At 36.1% G+C, this 24,881-nt stretch overlaps 1 protein-coding gene across 1 annotated transcript; it reads right to left on the reverse strand.

The window, feature by feature from the left end:
* Window positions 1–14,563: 14,563 nt before the first annotated feature.
* Window positions 14,564–15,334, reverse strand: LOC142632582 (uncharacterized). Its single transcript, XM_075806959.1, has 2 exons — window positions 14,933–15,334; window positions 14,564–14,839 (listed from the first exon to the last, which is right to left on the reverse strand). Exons 1-2 carry the CDS (start codon window positions 15,332–15,334, stop codon window positions 14,564–14,566), a joined length of 678 nt encoding a protein of 225 aa, XP_075663074.1.
* Window positions 15,335–24,881: the final 9,547 nt, after the last annotated feature.

A 24,881-nucleotide genomic window follows, 5' to 3' on the forward strand; every position in this document is an offset into this window, starting at 1 on the left:
AGTTCTAAACATGTAACAATATATATCTAGCAAGAATGACATGCAAAACATGACACGTGAACAAGTGTGTGCATCAAGTGTGCATGTGGTCTGCATATGTGATGCATGTGTAAGACATGACTAATCACATTTGGGTCAAGGTGTATAAAACACATTTTCAATTATCAAAACAAGATAAACAAGTCCAATCATAGTAATCTCCAAAGTTTGGTACTCAAAGGAGTCCAAAACAACACCAAAATACCACTTGGGCATTTTATCAAACACTTTATATGAACTTATAAAACTAACATGTAGGCAATGCATGAACACGAGTGAATCTTGCCTAAATACATGTTAAAATTGCCACAAGGGGCCATAACAAACACCAACAAATCAAATGGGACAAAGCCCAATCAAGAAATTGAAAGAATTTTCACAAAAATTAAAGTTCCCAACCCTTTTCCAAAAAAGAACCCAACTAAGGAAAACCTAGAATTATCTGCATAATCTAAGTAAATAGAGAGAAAGGATTGTATAGACTTACCTTAGATATGATTTGAAAAAGTTTTCTCTTGAGTTTTGGTTGGGTTTTTTAGTGAAAATCATTTTTGGGTTGAGAAATGCATGAGGGAGGCAAAAGGAGTGAAATAGGGTATGTTTGAAAAACCATCCACATCAGCCCTTTAAAATTAAAAACACGGCGTTTTTCGCGGGTTGCCATCTTACAAAGTACTCACGAAAAATGCATCTGAAGCACAAATTTTTTCATAGGTAAGCATTACTCGTGAAACAGTCGCGAGACAGTCGTGAAAGTCTCTGTCTGAATTTTGTGTTTTCATGTTTTTGCCTTAACCCATTTTCGTGGGAAGAGCTTAGTCATGAGCTTCTCGAAAAATGCCTCTAAACAAGTTTTTGTTGAAAAACAAGAAAAATGCACTTTAAACAAAAACTCAAAACACAAAAGCATAAAAACACTTTCAAAAACACATAAAATACTCAAAAATCTTTTTGGGTTTAATCGACAAGTAATTGAGTATACACATCACATTTGAACACGTACAATCACACAAATGAAATAAGCATTCATTGAACAAAGTTTTGTGTGTTGTGTGTGAGTATCAAAAGTGGAATAGTCCTTAGTCTAGAGTAAAGCTTTAATGATTAATTCAATCAAGTCATACACAACTAGTACTAAGCCAAGTGGACTATCTCAATTATAGAAGTGAACATATATGATCTCCCACAAGAAAATAATTACATATCTTTGAAGCTTTTCATTTGGCTTCTTTACAAATCATAACATTTTATCATTTTTGATCGATACTAGAAATTTTTGACATTTTAATTTTGTGAGTAAGCCTTTGGCTTTTTGAGGCACCATACATTTCAATACAAGTCGCTTTCCCTTTTTCCTAGTCAAACACTAGTATGTGCAACAGCTTTTGCAGCTCATTATCTCTTTTCGAGATTTGACATTTGATGAGCTATAAACAAAATTATAAAAATGTGGGAAAAGATATAGACACAAGTCTATGCCTGTATCAAGACCAACAAGACTATTGACTAATCATTCATAACAAGCTTGAAGATCGATTTACATCAATCACACATAGATTTCAAGATTTTTTCCACAAAGATAGATGTGCATACAAAACAAGCTAAGCTCGTAAACGCACTACGCCATTAGTACGAAGGTACTAGGCCAAACTCACATGAGATATACACAAAACAGGCGATCAAACTTTTTGGAGATTTTTCAATTTTTATGAGTTTTTGAATTTTACAACACACTCAAAAACATAACAAGAAAAGTAAGATCAACAAAAGAAAACAAGTACAAAACGTAACTTGCAAAAGAAACATGCTATGAATCGGAAGCAATGACATAAGAAGATTTTGCATGACAGGATGCGTGAACCTATGACCTTAACATTGGAAGTATTAATGCATGGGTATAGGGAGTAATCATGCATGAGTATTCTTCTTCACCACACTTTGCAAGTGTTTTGGGAGAGAACCTTGGATGGCGGGGTACGACCAACATAGCTTTCCAACCTCAAAGTGAAGCTAGCAAGGCATAGAGAGATGTTCTTCAACATTTCCATGACGTCTCCAATGAGATGTCCTTCATTTTTTCCCTTAGTTTGTGCTCCCTTTGGCCTTTTCTTTGACTTTCTTGCCCACGCATAGAGTCAGCCTTCTTGAGTGCATGAAGCTTGAAACAATTGGGTCTTGTGTGCCCTTGAACGCCATAATGATGACACACATGCTTCACTGTTAGGATTTGTGCCCTTAAATCCTATTGTATGATGTTATGTATGATATTATGTATGACATGATGTATGACTTAATATTGTGATTGATAAAGTTATTTTATTATTATCTAAAATAATGGTAACATGAATATGAGACATTATCATATAGTCCATGAGATGCATTGTATGTGATTTATGTGAAAAGTCACAGAAGATGTAAATCACAAGTTCTTTGTAAACTCAGAATTTATAGTTCATAGTCAGTGATGAAATTGGGCATTTCATCTACGAAGACTATAACGTATCAACTACGATGATTTGTCTTGATCAAGGAAGTGGAGACTTCTAGTTGATATGTTGATATGTTTTAAGAGTTAAGATATATTGAACAGGACCGCTGTGAGATTTATTATTTTCATAACGACTGTCAAATGAATAATAAATCTCACGACTTCTATTTGCATGAACTCTTAATCCTGAGAGAATAATGGACCTGATCATGAGATGTAGGTTGCTTTAATGTATCAGGAGTGAGATCTAAAGTGACGGTCAAAACCACAGTATGTTGGGCAGCCACATTTAGTGTTGATGGAACATATATTCTCAAGATGGAATTCATAATCTCTTGATGGAGATATAAAATATTCCCTTGAGATAAGTTTAATGATTTCAGTTATTCAGAGAGTTAGGCCTAACCACTTTAGTAAAAAATTACTAAAGTATATATTTATGAAATTGGATTCCATAAATATATAATGAATAACTTTAAAGGATTAAACCGGGTACTCAAGGATAAGATGTAGTAATTTACAAAGTGGCAGTCTACATTTATGACTTTGTGTTACTATGAATATTTTATGAAGGGGTTACGTGTACAATAAAGTCTTGGGATAAAATTTATTAATAAGGCCTAGAGTGCAATTATATTTATATAGTGGTATTAAATATAATTAATGGTAACCTTGAACTTGTCAAGAGTTGACGGAAAAGCCCAAGGCCCATTGGAGCTAGTGTCTTATTGGTCCCTTTTGGTCTCACTCCAAGCCACACACTAAAGCCCAATTGGAAAGGCCCAATAGGTCAGCCCAATTAGATAATTAGTTAGTTATAAAGAGAGAAACATACAGAATTTTTTTTTAGATGAGTGAAAAAGTGAAATAAGAAACGGTGTGTGAGAGAGTGTGAGACACACTTTCATTCTCCCTTTGAAAAACTGATTGAGAGACCACACGTCTTGGGCATAAAGTGGAATTGGAGTGAAGATTAAAAGTGTTCCCAAGTGCTTCTAATCTTTGTTTTGAATTTCTCCACACCAAGGTACGCTATCTTGTTCTTAAATTCTGAAATTTACATAGTGCACGTTATCAATCATGAATGAAATAGATTCTTGTTTGTTGCTTCCGCTATGTGTTTTGTATGGGATACAAAACCAGAATTTTTCCTTCATTCACTTGAGGCCCCCTTTAGTTTTTAGGTAATGACTTTCCTTTATCCTTTGGTTTTTCACAAATGGTTCTCTTTTTAGCAGCAGGAGTCTTAGTTTCAGGCTTCACTTCTTTAAGTTTCTCAACACTCTTAGCTGATATGAATTCACTTCCTTCTTGGGTTCACTACTGGAGCTTCCTTCTCCAGTATAACCTAAACCTGTCTTGTCATGTGAAGATTTTTGTGATGACAACACGCTGTCAAGTTTCTTGCTGGAGATACACTCAACCTTGACATTAGCTTGGATTATTTCAAGTTCAAGAAACTTGATCTTAGAGTAAGGTTCAACCAACTCTCCTTTGAGTCCTTCTACTTCACATTTTGCCTCTTTAAGTTGCACAAGAGTACACCTATGCCCTTCTTCAATCTTCTTCATCTTTCTCATAGCATGATTCGCAACCTTGGCATATTTTCCACAATCTTCTAGCAAAGAATCATATGCTTCTTGAAGGTTGTTCTCACCTTCATTTTGGCATACATCTTCATCTTCCTATTCTTCAACTTCCTTACCCTCAGAATGCTCACCAAGTTCATTTACCAAATTGCTCAATTCATCCCTAGAATCAACAGAGGTAATTGCCACGAAAGCCCAATAGTTCCCATCACTGTCACACTCTTCTTCCGTGTCTAAATTCGAGCTTTCGGAGTCATTAAGAGTAGTGGCAAATACCTTACCCTTCCCTCTTAAGTAGTTAGGACATTTTAATCTTCACTCCAATTCCACTAACACCCAAGATGTATGGTCTCTCAATCAGTTTTTGTTTCAGGGAGAATGAGAGAGTGTCCAACACTCACATACACACCATTTCACAATGATGTCTCTCTTTTTCATACCTAAAAATTTTATATGTTTCTCTCCTTATAACTGATTATCTAATTGTGCTAGCCTTTTGGGCCTTTCCAATTGGGCCTATGTGTGTAACTTAAAGTGGGACCAAAATGGACCAATAAGACACTAGCTCCAATGGGCCTTGGGCTTTTCTGTCAACTCTTGACAAGTCCAAAATTACCATTAACTATATTTAATACCACTATATAAATATAGTTACACTCTAGGCCTTATTTATAAATTATATCCCAAGACTTTATTATACATGCAACCCCTTCATAAAATATTCGTAGTAATACAAAATCATAAATGTAGAGTGCCACTTTGTAAATTACTACATCTTATCCTTGAGTACTCGGTTTAATCCTTTAAAATTATTCATCATATATTTATGAAATCCAATTTCATAAATATATACTTTAGTAACTTCTTACCAAAGTGGTTAGGCCTAACTCTCTGAACAACTGAACCCATTAAACTTATCTCAAGTGAATATTTTACATCTCCGTTAAGAAACTATGAATTCCATCTTGAGAATATATGTTCCATCAACACTAAATGTGGTTGCCCAACATACTGAGATTTTGACCGTTACCTTAGATCTCACTCCTGATATATCAAAGCAACCTACATTTCATGATCAGGTCCATTATCCTCTCAAGATTAAGAGTTCATGTAAATAGAAGTCGTAAGATTTATTATTCATTTAACAGTCATTAGAAGAATAATAAATCTCACAGCGGTCCAGTTCAATATATCTTAACTCTTAAAACACATCAACATATCAACTAGAAGTCTACACTTCCATGATTAAGCCAAATCATCTTAGTTGATATGTTATAGTCTTCGCAGATGAAATGCCCAATTTCATCACCGACTATGAACTATATTTCTGAGTTTACAAAGAACTTGTGATTTATATCTTCTGTGACTTTTCACATAAATCACATACTATGCATCTCATGGACTATATGATATTGTCCCATATTCATGTTACCATTATTTTAGATAATAATAATAAACTTTATCAATCATAATATTAAGTCATACATCATGTCATACATAATGTCATACATAGCATTATACAATAGGATTTAAGGGCACTAATCCTTACAATCTCCCACTTGCCCTAAAGACTTTTGTGCACTAATCTAACTCCCATCTCCTCCAAATGTGACTTGAAAGTCCTTTGGGACATGGCTTTAGTAAAGGGATCCGCTAGATTCTTTGCACTTTCAATCTTTGCTACTGCTACATCTCCACGAGCAACAATGTCTCGAATGATGTGGTACTTTCTCTCAATGTGCTTTCCTTTCTTGTGATTCCTTGGATCTTTGGATTGTGCAACCGCTCCACTATTGTTGCAAAACAATGTGATGGAACTTGCTCCATTCTCAAAACACCAACATCAGAAAGGAATTTCTTGAACCAAATAGCTTCCTTTGCCGCCTCACAAGCAGCAATATATTCGACTTTCATGGTGGAGTCCGCAATACAATATTGCTTAACACTCCTCCAACTTATGACTCCACCTCCTAAGGTAAACACACAACCTGATGTGGACTTTTTAAAATCTAGATCTGATTGAAAATCTAAATCTGTATAGCCAACGGGAATTAAATCCTCACACCGGTAAACAAAGCATATAATCTCTTGTTCTCCATAGATACTTGAGAATATGCTTTACAACTTGCCAATGTTTTGGTCCTAGATTTGATTAATATCGGCTGACCATGCCAACTGAATAATAGATATCTGGTCTAGTACAAAGCATGGCATACATGAGACTTCCCACTCTAGAAGCATAAGGAACTTGGCTCATCATATTTTCTTCCTCTTGAGTCTTAGGCCTTTGGTCATCAGATAGAGGAACTCCATGTCTAAAGGAAACAATCCTTTCTTGGAGTTTTGCAAGCTAAACCGTTCAAGAACCTTATCTATATATCTAGCTTGTGATAAGCCTAACATCTTATTCTTGTGATCTTGATAAAGCTTGATCCCTAGAATAAAGTTAGCCTCACCTAAGTCCTTCATATCAAATTGGCTAGACAACCAAACCTTTACTGATGACATTACCCCCACATCATTTTCAATAAGTAAAATATCATCAACATAAAGCACTAAGAACATTACTACTTTGTCTCGATGTTTTTGTACACACATAGTTCATCAAGATTTTGTTCAAAACCAAATGATTTGATTGCTTGATCAAATCTGATGTTCCATGACCTAGATGCTTGCTTAAGTCCATAAATGGACTTTTTCAACTTGCATACCATATGTTCTTGGTTCTTTGCTATGAAACCTTCATGTTGCATCATATAGATTTCTTCTTCAAGATTGCCATTAAGAAATGTAGTCTTAACATACATTTGCCAAATCTCATAATCATAATGAGCAGCAATGGATAAGAGAATTCTGATAGATTTAAGTATTGCTACTGGTGAAAAAATTTATTCATAATCAATACCTTCTTTTTGTGTATACCCTTTCGCTACTAGCCTTGCTTTAAAGGTTTCAACCTTTCCATCTATCCCTCTCTTCCTCTTGTAAACCCATTTGCAACCAACAGGTTTAATGCCGTTAGGCGCCTCTACAAGATCCCAAACTTGATTGGAATACATGGAATCTAATTCAAATTTCATAGCATTGACCCAATGATGTGCATCTATATCATTTATTGCTTCATCATAAGTGTAAGGATCCGATTCAGTCTCTTCTAAGATAGCTTCATAAGTTTCTCCCAAACCTATAAATCTTATAGGAGGCCGAACAATTCTCCCACTACGACGAGGCACCTGTGTACTAGACATCTCATGAGTAGTATCTAATGGTGTATCCAATACACCACATCATCCCTAGTTTTATCCAACGGTTGTTGATTTCATTCATTTCAGCCAATACAACTCTACTTCTAGGAGTAAAATTATTCAAATAGTCATTTTCCAAAAATTTAGCATTTGTACTAACAAAAACTTTGTTATCATTTCGACTATAGAATAAATAACCTCTAGTTTCTTTTGGATAACTCACAAGCAAACATACTTCTGATTTTGGTTCCAACTTATCAGGCTTCCCTTTTAGCACATATGCTGGACAACCCTAAATGTGGAGATATCTCATACTAGGCTTACGCTCACTCCACAATTCCATGGGTGTTTTGGGAACAGATTTTAATGGAACTAAATTCAAAAGATGTATTACTGTATCTAAGGCATACCCCCAAAAAGAAATTGGTAAAGTTGAGTAACTTATCATGGACCTAACCATTTCCAAAAGCATCATATTTCTTCTCTCCACTACACCATTTGGTTGAGGAGTTCCAGGTGCAGTCAACTGGGATACAATCCCATTCTGAATTAGGTAATCCTTGAAATCCCCAAGAAGGTATTCGCCACCTTGATCAGATCGAATGACCTTTATGCGTTTACCCAATTGATTCTCAACTTCAGCCCTAAACTCTTTGAACTTTTCAAAGGCTTCAGACTTCCGTCTCATTAGGTACACATAACCATATCTTGAATAATCATCCGTAAAAGTGATAAAGTATTCATGCAACTCTTGGGTTGACATAAGACCACATACATTTGTATGAACTAATTCAAGCAACTCTTGGACTCTTCTACATTTTGCATTAAAAGGTTGTTTGGTCCTTTTACATTCCAAATAAGATTCGCAAACAAGAAATTCATCAAAGTCCATAGGCTGTAAAAGTTCATCTTTGATTAGTCTTTGAATCCTGTTTGAATTAATATGACCAAACGCTAGTGCCAAAGATATGCATCATTAGTAGAAGGAAACTTTCTCTTTAATAATTTTACATGAGAGTCATTATCTAATTCAGAATTATGTAATTCATGCTTATCAAGAGTTAAAATATAAAGACCATCCACAATATTGCCAGAACAGATAAACATTTTATCCTTCTTTATTACAACATTGTCCTTGAGGATAACACAATATTCATGTTTACCTAAATAAGTTGCAGAAATCAAATTCCTACGAACATTAGGTACAAATAGACAGTCTTCCAATATTAAAACCCTAGACTCAAAACATAAATTAATAACACCAACAGCTACAACTGGAATCCTGCTCCCATCAGCCAAAGTAAGAAACAATTCCCCTTCATTCAGCTTTCTGGTCTCTTGAAACCCCTGCAAAGAATTGCAGATATGATTAGTACAACTTGAATCCACACACTAGGAATCCGTGGGAGTCTGTACCAAACATATTTCAAGAAGAAATGAACTTTTCATACCCTTATTCTTGGCAGCTTTGAACTTTGGACAATTCCTCTTCCAATGTCCTTTCTCACCACAATGGAAACACTTTCCTTTGGTTTTCTTTCCTTTGTCAGCAACCCCTAAGGCAATTTGTTTACCCTCTTGCCTAGTGAAGTCCTTCTTTTTCTTCTTCTTACCCTTGCCTTTTGACTTAGGTTGAGAAGTAGAAGCTTCACCCACATTGGCTTCAACACTAGAAGTACCAAGGATGCCTTCCGCCATCACTAACTCATTCATTAATTCAAACAAAGAATAAATCTTTTTGTTCATGTTATAATTAAGTCTAAATTCCTTGAATGATTCCGGTAGTGACTGGAGTATCATATCCACTTGGGATTCTCCATCAATGTCGATACCTAAAACTTCCAAAGTATTCAAATTAGAGATCATTGTAAGACAATACTCTCTTACTGAACTACCTTCAGCCATTTTGGTATTATAAATTTGCCTCATGGTTTCTTGCCTTGCTAAATGGCCTTGCTCACCAAACATCTCCTTCAAACTTAGCATAATGTCCGAAACTAGTTCTACATCCTACATTTGATGCTGTAGAACATTTGAGATGGATGCTAGGATGTAGCACTTGGCCATCTCATTAGAATTCTGCCAACGATCATATCGTTGTTTTTCCCCAAGAAGAGCATCTAATGAAGGAAAGCTAGGACAAGGTTGAGTAAGCACATATTTGTGCTCTTCAACTATAAGACCAATGTCCAAATTTCTTTTCCAGTCAACATAGTTGGATCCAGTCAGTTTGTTTTGATTAAGAATAGTAACAAGTGGGCTAAATAATTCCATGTTCAAATCTGAAAATAATAAACACGAATATAATAAATAAACTGGACTTTATTAATTTAGCATATAAGCATATAATATGGAACCTTAATAAAACCATAAAATAATATAAGCAACGACAACCCAATCCCATGTTTAAAATTTCTTGGAAGCAAGTAAATTATAAACACTATGATTGATTGAGAACTATTCTCATTATTAGTGCTATCATGATAACTCTTATCAAACACTAATAATATGTCGTTTTTCCTTTAGCGTCTAAGTAATAATGACATAGCTCCGAAAGGAGGTTAACATTAAACTTAGTCTAATGTACACCATTGACTAAATTCTATGTGAGTCATTAAGTAACTCCACGATGGTATGGTCATTCTTAATGTAAAAACATATATTATCCATCATTAAGAGGTTTAATATGTAGTACCATGAATTAAACACCCTCCAAAGGGAGCAAGGCATATACACCAAGGCAAGGTGCTTAATCACACTACTATAAACCAACAATAGAGGCCGTGAGATCCAACCCTTATATATCTCTCCCACTAGATGTTTTAAATTAAAGGTTTTTAAATATAAAACATGCATAATCTAATTATATACAGCCTTGCACTTTATATATTTGAAAACACTTAATAAATTTCAAAATTCCCTTCAATGAGATTTTTGTGAGTATCTTGCAACTAAGCTCTTCCTGTGAAAATGATTTATGGCAAAAAAATGAAAACACAAAAATCAGACAAAGTCTTTCGCGACTATTTCGCGAGTAAAGCTTACCCGTGAAATTTTTTGTGAAAACACAAAATTCAGACAGAAGCTTTCGCAACTGTCTCATGACTGTTTCACGAGTAAAGCTTACCCGTGAAAAACCCGTGTTTTCAATTTTCTAAAGGGAACATCTGAAAAGTTTTCAACCATTTTCCATGAACAAACAACCACCATATGAACATAATAGATGGGATTTGATATCATAACTAAATTCCATTGATTCTATAGCCTTAAAGATCAATTTCATATACTTAAATTCAAATTTAAACAACATCATAACATCAATATCAGTTTTTATCAAATCATAGTTTCAACAACCATGCAGAAAATTAAATACATATATAATCTTCTAACATCATGACACTGTTATCTCTAATTCTAAAACTCATAAAACATGTTATACAGATTTGAATTGAAAACCACTCTAATACCATTTGATGGAAATATGCATATACGCAGCGGAAAATAAACAGATCTACTTCAATCGTAATAAATAACATGCACTATGTAAATTTCAGAATATAGAATCAAGAGAGGGTACCTTGGTGCGGTGAATTTCAAAACTAAAGATCATAAGATCTTGAAAACACTTTTAATCTTCACTTCAAATCCGCTAATACCCAATATGTGTGGTCTCTCAATCAGTTTTTGTTTAAGGAAGAATGAGAGAGTGTCCAACACTCACATACACACCATTTCACAATGATGTCTCTCTTTTTCATACCTGAAAATTCTGTATGTTTCTCTCCTTATAACTGATTATCTAATTGGGCTAGTCTTTTGGGCCTTTCCAATTGGGCTTTAATGTGTAACTTGAAGTAGGACCAAAAAGGACCAATAAGACACTAGTTCCAATGGGCCTTGGGCTTTTCTGTCAACTCTTGACAAGTTCAAAGTTACCATTAACTATATTTAATACCACTATATAAATATAGTTACACTCTAGGTCTTATTTATAAATTATATCCTAAGACTTTATTATACATGCAACCCCTTCATAAAATATTCGTAGTAATACAAAGTCATAAATGTAGACTGCCACTTTGTAAATTACTACATCTTATCCTTGAGTACTCGGTTTAATCCTTTAAAGTTATTCATCATATATTTATGAAATCCAATTTCATAAATATATACTTTAGTAACTTCTTACCAAAGTGGTTAGGCCTAATTCTCAGAATAACTGAACCCATTAAACTTATCTCAAGGGAATATATTATATCTCCGTTAAGAGACTATGAATTCCATCTTGAGAATATATGTTCCATCAACACTAAATGTGGATGCCCAACATACTGAGATTTTGACTGTTACCTTAGATCTCACTCTTGATATATCAAAGCAACCTACATTTCATGATCAGGTACATTATCCTCTCAGGATTAAGAGTTCATGTAAATAGAAGTCGTGAGATTTATTATTCATTTGACAGTTGTTAGGAGAATAATAAATCTCACAGCGGTCCAGTTCAATATGTCTTAACTTTAAAACACATCAACATATCAACTAGAAGTCTACACTTCCATAATCAAAACAAATCATCTTAGTTGATATGTTATAGTCTTCGCAGATGAAATGCCCAATTTCATCAACAACTACGAACTATAATTCTGAGTTTACAAAGAACTTGTGATTTATATCTTCTATGACTTTTCACATAAATCACATACTATGCATCTCATGGACTATATGATAATGTCATATATTCATGTTACCATTATTTTAGATAATAATAAAACAACTTTATCAATCATAATATTAAGTCATACATCATGTCATATATAATGTCATTCATAGCATTATATAATAGGATTTAAGGGCACTAGTCCTAACACTACCACCTTTGGATGATGAAAACTTTCCTTTGCTGAAAGACGTCCCACTGTTCTTCATCTTCAGAAATTTCTGGAAGTTCTTCGCAAGGAATGCTACTTCCTTCTCCACATCGTCTTCTTCGGAGGAGTCATCCATTCTCTCATTGATGGTTTTGAGAGCAAGTGATTTGCTTGGCTTATGAGAAGGCAGTCCAAGCTCACATACTTGAAGAGATCCAATAAGCTCTTGAATCTTGATCTCATCCAAATCTTTGCTTTCTTCTATAGCAGTGACCTTTGCACGGTAGCTCTCCAGTATGGACCCCAAAATCTTTCTCACCACCTTAGCATCCTTAATCTTTTCACCGAGATTGAGCTTGGCAATCACGATTTCATTAAGCTTCCTATAGAATGAGTCAAATGACTCATCGTCACTCATCTTGAGCTCTTCAAATCGGGTGGTAAGCATTTGGAGTTTTGTGTCCTTGACTTTCTTAGTACCTTCATTGGTAGTCTTAAGAATCGTCCAAGCTTCCTTGCCAGTCTTCATATGCGATATCCCGTGAAATTCATCAATAGACACACCACAAAAGATAGCATTAATTGCTTTGCTATTGGCATTTGCCAAAGCAAAGGCTGCCTTGTCCCATTCAAACTTGGCTGTCGTGGGTCTAACATACCCATTCTCAACGGAATCTCATACAGACTCATCTATAGCACACAGGAATGCTCTCAAACGAACTTTCCAAAAAGCATAGTTGCTCCCATCAAAATATGGTGGAGCATTAAGATATTGTGACTAATCCATCATAAAAGGGGTCTTGGATTGCACTTAGGTAATGAAACCATAGCAAGTGCACCCGCTCTGATACCAATTGAAAGCTCGAATTTGTGTTAAAATCACAAGAGCTATTTAGACCCCACATTAATAAATTACAACTTGGTTGATTTTACTCTAACTTAAACTAAGTGCGGAACAGAGTAAATGTGAGCGAACAAATAATACAACTACTCTAAGCCATATTCATCACAACACAGCAGTAAAATGAAAGCTAAAAGAGTAGGGAAGAGAAATGCAAATACAAGATAACACGCCGATGTGTTATCGAAGAGGAAACTGAAGAACTCAGCGAAAAACCTCTCTACCGCCCTCCAAGCGGCAAATCGATCAACTAGACAATAAGTTGGGATACACGAATAGCAAGAGACCCTCCAAGCCTAATCTACCTAGTGCACCTAAGCCCTCCAAGCTCCTACTCCAACAAGGCTTCTCGGAACCATGTCTTGTCTAGGTTTTTGGATCCCGCAATACACTCAATTGCATCCGCCAAAACTTGGCTTCTTCTAATGCTTCCCAGCAGTACCAAAACCTCACTAGATACTCAGTATGGGTGTGGTAAGTGTTTGGGTTATCAACCTCTCAAGGATTTGGATATAGAGAGGTAGGAGTAGAGGAAAACCACAATGAATGGTGTAGAGAATTGTGGGTATGACAATCTCTCACTTTCAAGGGTTTATAGCTAAGGTTTTCTCTCTGAAAAGCACTCTACTCAATATGTGGGTAATGATGGTATATATAGTGTGTATGAAGATGTAGTGGAGCATATATAACAAAATAGCAAAATAGACTATTTCGCGGTTATCTCTAGGGAAGGCTTTACCCACAAGACACTCGCGAAAACCAGCTGTTACCATCTGTCATGACTCTTCGCATTCCAGTCATGTGCTAAGCACATGTTTCGCTTCGCGGGAAGTCTACTCGCAAGCTACTTGCGAAAACTTCTTTAGTCTTTAATGTTGCCTTGAGTCTTCAAACTCTTTCTCTCACACACACAACTCTTACAAATAAATCCCACATAAAAATACAGGGTACAAAAGATTGAACAAAATTACAATCGAATTTGGCACGTAATTAAAGCCAACACAAAATAATTGTAAATTACAACTTTACAGTAATCAATAGCAACAAGTATAAATTCATGGCCATTGGATGTCGTTGGTTGAATCTTCCCAATAATATCTATCCCCATGTAGAGAACGGTTAGGGTGAAGCCATGGTATGTAATGGCATAGGCGGCATGTGCTTTAGATCTCTATGGACTAGGCACTGATGGCATTTTTGAACGTGAACTGCGCAATCTGGTTCCATAGTAGTCAATTTTAACCCTGTCTCATTATCTTTTGTAACAGCATGTGTGCATTCATATGTGGCCCATAACTTAACTCATGGACCTCCTCAATTATTTTTTGTGCGTCTTTGGCAATCACGCAAAGGAGATGAATTTCATCATACGATTTTCTATACAACCTTTCACCATAAATAATGTAATTAATGGACAACCTTCTGATAGTCTATTGGTCATTCTTGTCTGCAGACTTCGAGTATGTCCCATCCTTGAAGTACTGCAAGATGTCTAAATACCATTCCCATTCCCCATTCATTCTCTCGTCTCCTTCTATTGACATACAATAAGTTGGCTCCTCTTTTTGTTCGACCACTATCGGTCGAGCTTCGTCTTCCTTGGATCCATCCATTATGGATGCCATTGTTGCTAAAGCATCTACAATCTTATTCTGTATTCTTGCCACATATTGGTACTGAATCTTATCGAATTTCGATGCCAACTTCTAAAGACATTCATGATAAGGCATTAGTTTTTCTTCCTTAATCTTCCATCTGTTCTGGATCTGATAAATTATCAAGGCTGAATCACCATATACTTCCAACTCTTTCACTCCCAAACCTAGGGCCGCTTGTAACCCCATAATGCAAGCTTCATATTCAGTGACATTATTAGTGGCAAGAAAGTTGAGCTTACCAGAGTATGAGATGTGTGTCCCTTTTGGAGAAATTAGGAGAACTCCAATACCACTTTTATTCTGATTAGTTGCACCGTCAAAATACATCTTCCATGGTTCTAACTCTATTTCCATGATATCCTCATCTAGAAAGTCTCCTTGGATATCTTTAGCTTCTTCAAGTAAACAATGAACTAAGTGATCAGCAATTGCTCTTCCCTTTACAGAATTTTGAGTCACATATTTGATATCAAATTCTAACAAAAGCAGAACCCATTTAGCCATCTTCCCTAGTTTCTTCATCAGATATTTCAAAGGGTCCATTCTTGCAATCAACAAGACCTTGAAAGCAAGCATGTAATGTCTAAGTTTTCAGGTTGTCCATACAAGTGCTACACATGTTTTCTCAAGTGGTGAATACTTCTCTTCATAAGCAAACATCTTCTTGCTAATATAATAAATTACATTCTCTTTTCTAGACTTCTCTAAGTACTGAGCAAGCAAAGCTCCCATTGTTGTATTTGTGGTTGTGAGATATAACAATAATGGCTTTTTAGGTACCGATGGTACCAGTATTGGTGGCTTCATCAAGTAACTTTTAATCTTCTCAAAAGCTTCTTAGCATTGTTCGTTCCACACCGTGGGAACTTCTTTCTTGAGTAGTCGAAAAAGTGGCTCACATGTCATGGCTAGCTAGACTATGAATCTGCTTATGTATTGTATCCTCCCTAAAAATCCTCAAATCTTCTTCTCAATCCTTGGAAGCTTCATCTCCATAATTTCCTTGATCTTGTCAAGATCTACTTCAATTCCCCTTTGACTTACCATAAATCCCAATAGTTTTTCGAATGTCACGTCAAAAGTACACTTGTTTGGATTTAATCACAACATAGAATTGGATTCTTTCAAAGAACCTCCGTAAAGCCAATATGTGCCCTTCACAGTATTTAGACTTCACTATCATGTCATCCACATAAACTTCTACTTCTTTGTGTATCAAATCATGCAACAGAGTAGTGGCTGCATGTTGGTAAGTAGCGCCCGCATTCTTAAGACCAAATGGCATTGTTTTGTAGCAATATGTCCCCCATGGAGTAATGAAGGAGGTCTTCTCCATATCTTCTGGAGCCATCTTTATTTGATTGTGTCTTGAAAAGCCATCCATGAATGACAGCAAGGCATGTCCTGTTATGTTATCAACTAGAATATCAATATGAGGCAAGGGAAAATCATCTCTCGGACTAGCCTTATTAAGATCTCTGAAGTCTACACATATTCTCACCTTCCCGTCCTTCTTCAACACTAGAACCACTTTAGCTAACCATTCTAGGTAGTTAACCACCCTCAAAAATACCGCATTGTATTGTTTCTTAACTTCTTCTTTGATCTTGAGAGTCCACTCGGGCTTCATCCTTCTTAGTTTCTACTTGACTGGCTTCATGGTTGGATTAGTTGGAATACAACGTTGCACTATATCTGTATTGACCTAGGCCTGTCTTCGTATAACCATGTAAATACCTCTTTGAATTCATTCAGTAATGTGACTAATGCATCTCTCTCAGAGGAGGTTATGGTGTTACCCATTTCTACCGTCTTAGGTTCATCATTAGTTCCCAAGTTAATAGGTTAGGTCTCTTCTTTTATTGGTTCTACACGTCCTTGTTTTTATTCCTCATTATTAAAATTTTCTTTACCATTTTCCAAAATAAAAACATTCAAAGCCAAAAAATAAGCAAAATCAGAAATCACATTATAAGGAGTAGAATTTTTAACAGACTCAACAAGAATAACAATACTATCAAAGATAGACTCAATAGGGATAGAGATAATGTTTTTGGCAGGAATGAGTGGCTCAATGATCTTGATCTTCTTTAGAATGTCTTCCATGGGGTGGGCAACTCCCTTCCATGCCCAGTTCTTTAACTTGGTTGTGGCATCAACAATGGCAGCTGACTCCCAATGAGTCATTTCTTCCCTCAACATCAGTACTCTGGGCTCTTCATCTATATAATTCATGCTTTCACCATCAACTTCCATATCTATAGGCTTGTCAAATACATAGGCATCCTAGCGTTCTATGTTGTCCATCCACTCTTCAAATAGGTCTTGCTTCCCTTTTTGCTTAGGCAGATGTATTGGGGGAAGTATTCTGATTCATTCCCTTCCTTTCTCTTATCTTCGTGTTCAAGGTCCTCTAGAGTTATGTTTCTAAAACTGTGGATCATTAGCTTTCTATCTAGTGCCGCCAATCTGGCATCAATGTCATTTTCTTCCTCAGTATATGGGGTCAGTGAGCCAAGTTCTGAATTATGGAATGACCCTAACTCAGGATTTTCTCTACCATGCTTGTCATATTGAGGGCCTAATTTTGAACTAACATCAGTAATGCAGCTCCAATCCGAGGGTCGCCCATAAGGGTATTCATCATAATCTATACCTTTAGCTTCTGCATCCTCCTCTACATCTTCATCTTTAGCTTCTGCAACATCTCCTATATCTTCATCCTTGGCTTCTACATTATCCTCTATATCTCCACCCTCAGTTTCTGCATCATCCTTTATATCTCCACCCTCAACTTCCGCATCATCCTCTATGTCTCCATAATAGTAGTCCACATCATCATCAAACTGGTCTTCATAGAAAGATCTCATATCTTCATCCTCTCTATCATTAGGGGTTATTCCCTATTATCGCCACTATCTTGGCTATCATAATCTTCACTACTGCTCTTTTCACTATCACTATCATTGCTATTATTTTCCCCACTATCTCCATTGTCACTATTACTGCTATCGCCACTATTATCACTCTTGTTGTTACTACTTTCACCATCACCACTAGGGGATTCTCCCCCTTCCTCATTTTCATCATTTGTTCTTGCTTCATATGGGTTTTTCAATGCATGTTGGCAAGCCTCCTAGTATTCTTCTCGTTCTAAATTACAGATAGCATCTCCCAAAAGCGTAGTCATTGCATCAAGATCCATGTAATCAGCCCAATTAGTTGGGGCCCAATTTGTACCTTCCTTCTTCAGTTCTGGGAGCTTGTTGTCATAATCAAAGAATAGCTCAAATCCAAGCACCATTGTTTTTAACTCAAGATCGTATCTCGATTCAGGGAATCCCCAATTGCATTGACTATCTCTAGCTTTGACAAACTTTCCATTTAATGTGGGAGTGTAAGGCTTTAGGTGTTCCAAAGGACAAGGAAGTCCCTTTGTTTTGGCCTTTGCACGGGCCGTTCTCCTTACTTCCATTTCTACCAAGTCATTATCCGTAGGTTTATAACATAGCCAAAAAGGTGGCATGGTAGTAGGAATTGTCAAAACTCAAACAGCTGCCCCTGTCACTGTCTTCCTTAAGTTCATCCCCAAAAAAATAACTCATCTTTCTTATCATTGCCACCACATTATTATTGCTGTAGGGATCAAAATCCATAAGGACCTTTTCAACCTCTTCTTCTATTCTTGCAAAACTAGGGTTTTTAATCTCAAAGCTGTCCAGGATTAATGGCTCCTTCTCAGAATCGATACCAAAAAAAGGCCTTGGTACGGTCAAAGTATCGCCATATATTGTAACTATGGCTCCTTCATGCAAAAATCAAACTTTTGGTATAGGGATGAAGGCATGGCTTCTGTACCTTAGATCCATGGTCGTCCAAGGAGCATATTGAAGCACGAAGCTATATTCAGCACTTGGAATTATACTTTCTTAATCATTGGCCTATGGTGAGCTCTAGTGTTACAGTTCCCAAAACCTCCCTTCTACTGTTGTCATATGCTCTCATATGTTGATCAATTAGCACAAAATCCTCAATGCTCAAGCCTAGGCAATTTGCAGTCTTTAAAGGACACACATACAAGGCACTTCCGTCATTAATTAGGACCATTGGGATTCTCTTGCCTTTGGCATTACAATAATGTGCGCAATAGGTCATTGTGGTGTTTGCCTTATTTTTCAAATCTTTATCAGATTAAGAAATAGTAAGTTCCCTACTTATAGACCCAATCATAGCATTTAGATCTTGAGAAGTAGTGGTTGTAAGAACTTGGATTTCATTGAGAAGGTCTGCCAGATTCTAGCGATGCTTGTATGAGGCCATGTGTAAACCCCATAAAGATATATTGGCTTGCGTCCTCTACAACTACTTGAGGACCTCATCCTCTTCATTAGGTGTTTGATAGGTAGACTTGTTCAAGGCCTCTATCGTGTTGTCTGTCTCTAAATGTGGGGGCTTGAAGTGTCTCCCCCCCTTGTGATGTGGGCAATTTTTGATGGGTCATTTGATTCAGTGTCTTGGGGATTGAAGTATCCCCCCTCGTATGTGGATGTTAAATCAATTAATTGGTGTTTGAAGTGTCTCTCCCTATATGTAGATGTTAGGTCATTTGATTGGGGTTTGAAGCGTCTCTTCCCATATGTGGATGTTGGGTTATTTGATTGGGGTTTAAAATGTCTCCACCCATATGTGGATGTTGGATCATTTGATTGGGGTTTGAAGTGTCTCCCCCTATATATGGATGTTGGATCATTTGATTAGGGTTTGAAGTGTCTCCCCCCGTATGTGGATATTGGGTAATTTGGGATTTCTATAGTATCCTCACTCCATATATCATACCTTACAGCAGACGTTATACCCATTAACTCTTCCTAAGTCATCATAAAGCATTCGGGTAGGTCATAGATCAACTCAAACGAGTCCTCTTCTCTTTCTTCTTCAAATATCGAACAATTAATCTTTGGTCCTCTCCCAAGATTATGGTTGTGCAAGGGATTATTGGTGATACTGAGCCTCATAGGCGGTGCAATCACCTTAGTGTTTATTAAATCTTGGATTACATGACTAAGGTTATAACACTTATCAGTGTCATGGCCTGGGCCTTGATGGTAGGCACACCTTTTACTCACATCAAACCTTACAGGTAATGGGTATGGGACTGGTTTTGGGTCTAAGGGTTTTAGTAATTCCTTTACTTTCAGTTCTTTAAACACATGACTCATTGGCATATACAGTTCATGAAATTTCCTCCTAGGCCTTGGAGGCGGCCCTTACGATATTTGCACTATGACAATAAGTTGGTAGGGATCATTTTTAAATATATTAGAGACTTCTACAATTTTGGAACTAGACCCAAAATTCTTTTTAAACTTAGGTGCATCCTCATTCTTTATGGTTCCATTTGTTATTGCATCCTCAATTTGAGTACCAGCAGCAATCAAGGCTTTAAAATTCGAAAAGTACTAACCAAATAGATATTTATGGTATATAGGTAACAAGTTTTTTACAACTATGGTTAATTGCTCTTCTTCATTTGGCATATTCATCATTTGTGCAGCTTTGGATCTCCACTTGGCAATGAAGGCGGAGAATCACTCTTGCGGCTCTTGTTTAGTGGTCTCCAAATCTCTCCTTGTCACATCCACTTCCATATCGTACTTTTACTGGTTGTGAAGCTCCCTACAAATGTCTTCCCAGTTTCTTGCTCTATTGTCTTCAACATTAAGGAACCACCTAAAAGCGGCTCCAGTCAAGGTGTTTTGGAACATTTTTGCCAACATTTCTTCAATAACTCCCAAAGGCTGCATAGCCGTCATGTACATCTTTAGGTGGGATTTGGGGCAGTCAGTGCCGTCAAACTTGTCTAAGATCGGCATCTTGAACTTTGGGGGCAATCCATGAGATCTTCCATCTTGTGGGCCCTTTTGATCATCTCTTCCATCTTACTTATCTTCTCATTTATCTTCTTCTTACTCTCCGAGATAGGGGGATTCTGATCGGTCTTGCTTTCCTCTTCGTACCCTTCAGGTTCTAAAACTGTTGTACGATAAGGTTCATGTCTTCCCTTAACTGAATTTGGCTTACCATCATAGTGTTCAGTAGCTCTTGAGTGTTCATTGGCTCTTCAATGTTTGGGTGCTCTTACCCCTCTGCCATGGTGACAGAGTCTTCAGATTTCTTATGGCTTAGGCTGTCTTGCAAGTCGAACACAGGGTTGAGATGTTGTAACTGTGGAGTGCCTTCTATACTCAAGGGCTTCAGTACTATGATAGGCTTGGAATTGGAACTGCTAGCTTGGCTATCGTTCTTGGATTCTCTTTAGAGTCTTCCCTCTGAACTTGACCAAATTCTTTCTTAAGAAGAGGCTTTGTTGGGTCAAACAAAGCAAGGTCCCCATCTACATCAATCTATCAACCAAAAAAACAAGCACAAAATGCAATGCAATTTTAACATGGATTGGCCTAAGGATAGGTTCTAGGTCATTACATTATAGGGTAGGTTTATTGTTTCATTGTTTCCCATAGCTAGGATGTTACACCTCCTAACTTGTAATGTGATGAACATTATGTTGGTCCAAACAGCATGGTTTATCCTTTTTAGTCAACAAGAAATGATCTAGTGATTTTAGGCTATAAGTTGATGAGTTCACCACTGGGTATTTGAATCTAATGAAAATCAGCGATCCATGGTTACTACCACCATATGTTGAGAAAGGTACATGCATATTTGTTGTTTCGATGGCACACACTATGACTGTTAAGGAAAGCTTTTAACAACCAAAATGGCAACTTTAAACAAAATATCATACAAATAATCTAAGACATAAGGAACCAAACAAAAATTGGTCATTTGAAGTCTAATGCGAAACTTAGCTCTCGACATCCCCAGCAGAGTCACCAATATGAGAGACCAAGAAAAGTAGCTTCTAATGGTGCTCTTAGAAAAGGGGTGAGGCATCGACACCTTCCCCTTTTAGGATTTTATATAGAGTCGCCACTTTTTTTTTTTTGTTACAAAAAAATAAGAAAACAGAAAGAAATACACAAGGTACATACTTGAATAATACAACCTCTCATTAATTTGAATAAATTACAATTTGATAAAAATGAAATATACATGGCTTTTTTTCCTAAATTACAATCTAGTAAAAAAATTACAAAGCTTTGTTTCCTAGATTACAATCGAAAAAAGGAAAATTACCAGACTTTGTTTCCTAGATTACCATCTAAAAAAAGAAAACAAAACACACTATCTACGAACCAAAATCTAGATTCGGGGGTAGGTTACAGAATGGGAAGGTGTTCGACACCCATTTTGCCCAGACAGAGTCTGGTCTTCTAGACTCTAAATGACCATTTATATACCCATTTGGATGATGCATGACATATTAAAATTCCCAAATTCAAGATTAATTCTGATAGGGCAAAAATGTATTGACCCCTTTGGCAAATTAATTAATTAATTAAGTCAATTTAACATGCAATAAACATGGTAGCACAAACAAATCACCAACTAAGTTAAGTGCAGCTGAAAATAAATTTGACACGGTGGTTTGTTTATGAATGGGGAAAACGTCCGAGGCAAAACCCCACTGGGTGAATTTAAGGTCACCACTCCCGAGAATCCACTGTTATCAATCACAAGTGGTTACAAGTAAAAGAAATCTCAGTACCTAATACCAACCTACAGTTTAACCCTTACCTCAATACCCAATTGGACTTGTATTGTAGCGGCAATCTCTCCTTTCAATGCATAAATCCCAGTACGTGACTAACACGCCAACTTGAGGAAGATGTTAGCTCCAAAGTTCTTCAGTTCATCAACATGAAGATCAAGAAGCTCCTTGGTCACAAAACCCTTGGTGCAAAGACGTAGTAACTTCTCCAGAGACAATGATGAACTAGGTCACAATATGCTTGAATTCTGTTTACATAATCCTGTGCATATTACGACGACCTTTAAACTAAGCCTTATATATGTCTAGGGTTGTGAGAAAAGAAACCCTACACAAATATTCAAGGATATGCGTGTAATCAGATCTGAAAATTTAGATTTCGTAATTCTCGACAGATACAGCTTGTGTCCAGCTGCTGTCGAGCTTTAACATTAAATCTCAATAGATAGGCTTCTGTCGAGACATCTGTCAAGCTTTAATGAGCAGCACTTCTTCACTTGTTTCTTGGATAGATTTTCATGTCTTTAACACTTGACTTAAAGAACATGTTTCTTGAAGTCTTAAACCATCCTAAATCTACCCAATTACAAGTACAGTGCGTTTTATCAAAGGATTAGTCAATTACATCAAATATGTCCCTAGCAATATCCCCCTTTGGCAATCCGTGACAAAACCACAACAAACAAATGAATCACGAGAGAAGTCTTAAATCACTAAATTCATAATCACTTATTGAAATACAAAATAAATCTAACCCTAATACAAACTCTTGAAAAACTTTGCAAGAAGAGAGTTCATGGCATGGTAGACTTTAACTGTTGGAAAAACTGGTTTTGTATCTCATACAAAACACACAGCGGAAGCAACAAACAAAGATTTATTTCATTCATGATTGATAACATGCACTATGTGAATTTTAGAATTTTAAGAACAAGAAAGCGTACCTTGGTGTGGTGAAATTCAAAACAAAAGAACGAAAGCACTTAGGAACACTTTTAATCTTCACTCTAATTCCACTTTACGCCCAAGAAGCACGGTCTCTCAATCAGTTTCTAAGGGAGAATGATTGAGTGGCTTCACTTACACATACACACCATTTCACAATGATGTCTCTTTCTTATTATTTCTCTAATAATAAAAAAATTTTGTATGTTTCTCCCTTTATAACTAACTAATTATCTAATTGGACTGGCCTATTAGGCCTTTCCAATTGGGCTTTAGTGTGTGGCTTGGAGTGGGACCAAAGGGGACCAATAAGACACTAGCTCCAATAGGCCTTGGGTTTTTCCGTCAACTCTTGACAAGTCCAAAGTTACCATTAATTATATTTAATACCACTATATAAATATAATTGCACTCTAGACCTTATTAATAAATTATATCCCAAGACTTTATTATACATGCAACCCCTTCATAAAATATTCGTAGTAATACAAAGTCATAAAATATAGACTGCTACTTTGAAAATTACTACATCTTAATCCTTGAGTACCCGGTTTAATCCTTTAAGTTATTCATCATATATTTATGAAATCCAATTTCATAAATATATACTTTAGTAACTCGTTACTAAAATGGTTAGGCCTAACACTCTGAATAACCAAACCCATTAAACTTATTTAAAGGGAATATTTTATATCTCCGTTGAGAGATTATGAATTTCATCTCAAGAATATATGTTCCGTCAACACTAAATGTGGCTGCCCAACATACTGAGGTTTTGATCGTGACTTTAGATCTCACTCCTAATATATTAAAGCAACCTACATTTCATAATCAGATCCATTATTTACTCAGGATTAAGAGTTCATGCAAATAGAAGTCGTGAGATTTATTATTCATTTGACAGTCGTTAGGAGAATAATAAATCTCACAGCGATCTAGTTCAATATGTCTTAACTCTTAGAACGTATCAACATATCAACTAAAAGTCTCCACTTTCATGATCAAGACAAATCATCTTAGTTGATACGTTATAATCTTCGCAGATGAAATGCCCAATTTCATCATCGACTACTAACTATAAATTTTGAGTTTACAAAGAACTTGTGACTTATATATTCTGTGACTAAATCATATAAATCATATACTATGCATCTCATAAACTATGTGATAATGTCTCAATATTCATGTTACTATTATTTTAGATAATAATAAAACAACTTTATTAATCACAATATTAAGTCATGCACAATGTCATACATAATGTCATACATAATATCATACAATAGGATTTAAAGGCACTAATCCTAACAATAACAACTTGTCTTTCTGAAACACCTAAACAAAACTCATCAAGGAATCTTGTGTGAAACAAAAATAAAAGATTTCATACATAAAGAAACATGTGTATAAAGAGAGAAAATAAATAACACATGGAGAGATAGGTGAAGAAACATACATCATCATATAAATCAA

The sequence above is a fragment of the Castanea sativa genome, chromosome 4 (assembly GCF_040712315.1).
Source record: "Castanea sativa cultivar Marrone di Chiusa Pesio chromosome 4, ASM4071231v1".
In the NCBI taxonomy this organism is placed as follows: domain Eukaryota; kingdom Viridiplantae; phylum Streptophyta; class Magnoliopsida; order Fagales; family Fagaceae; genus Castanea; species Castanea sativa.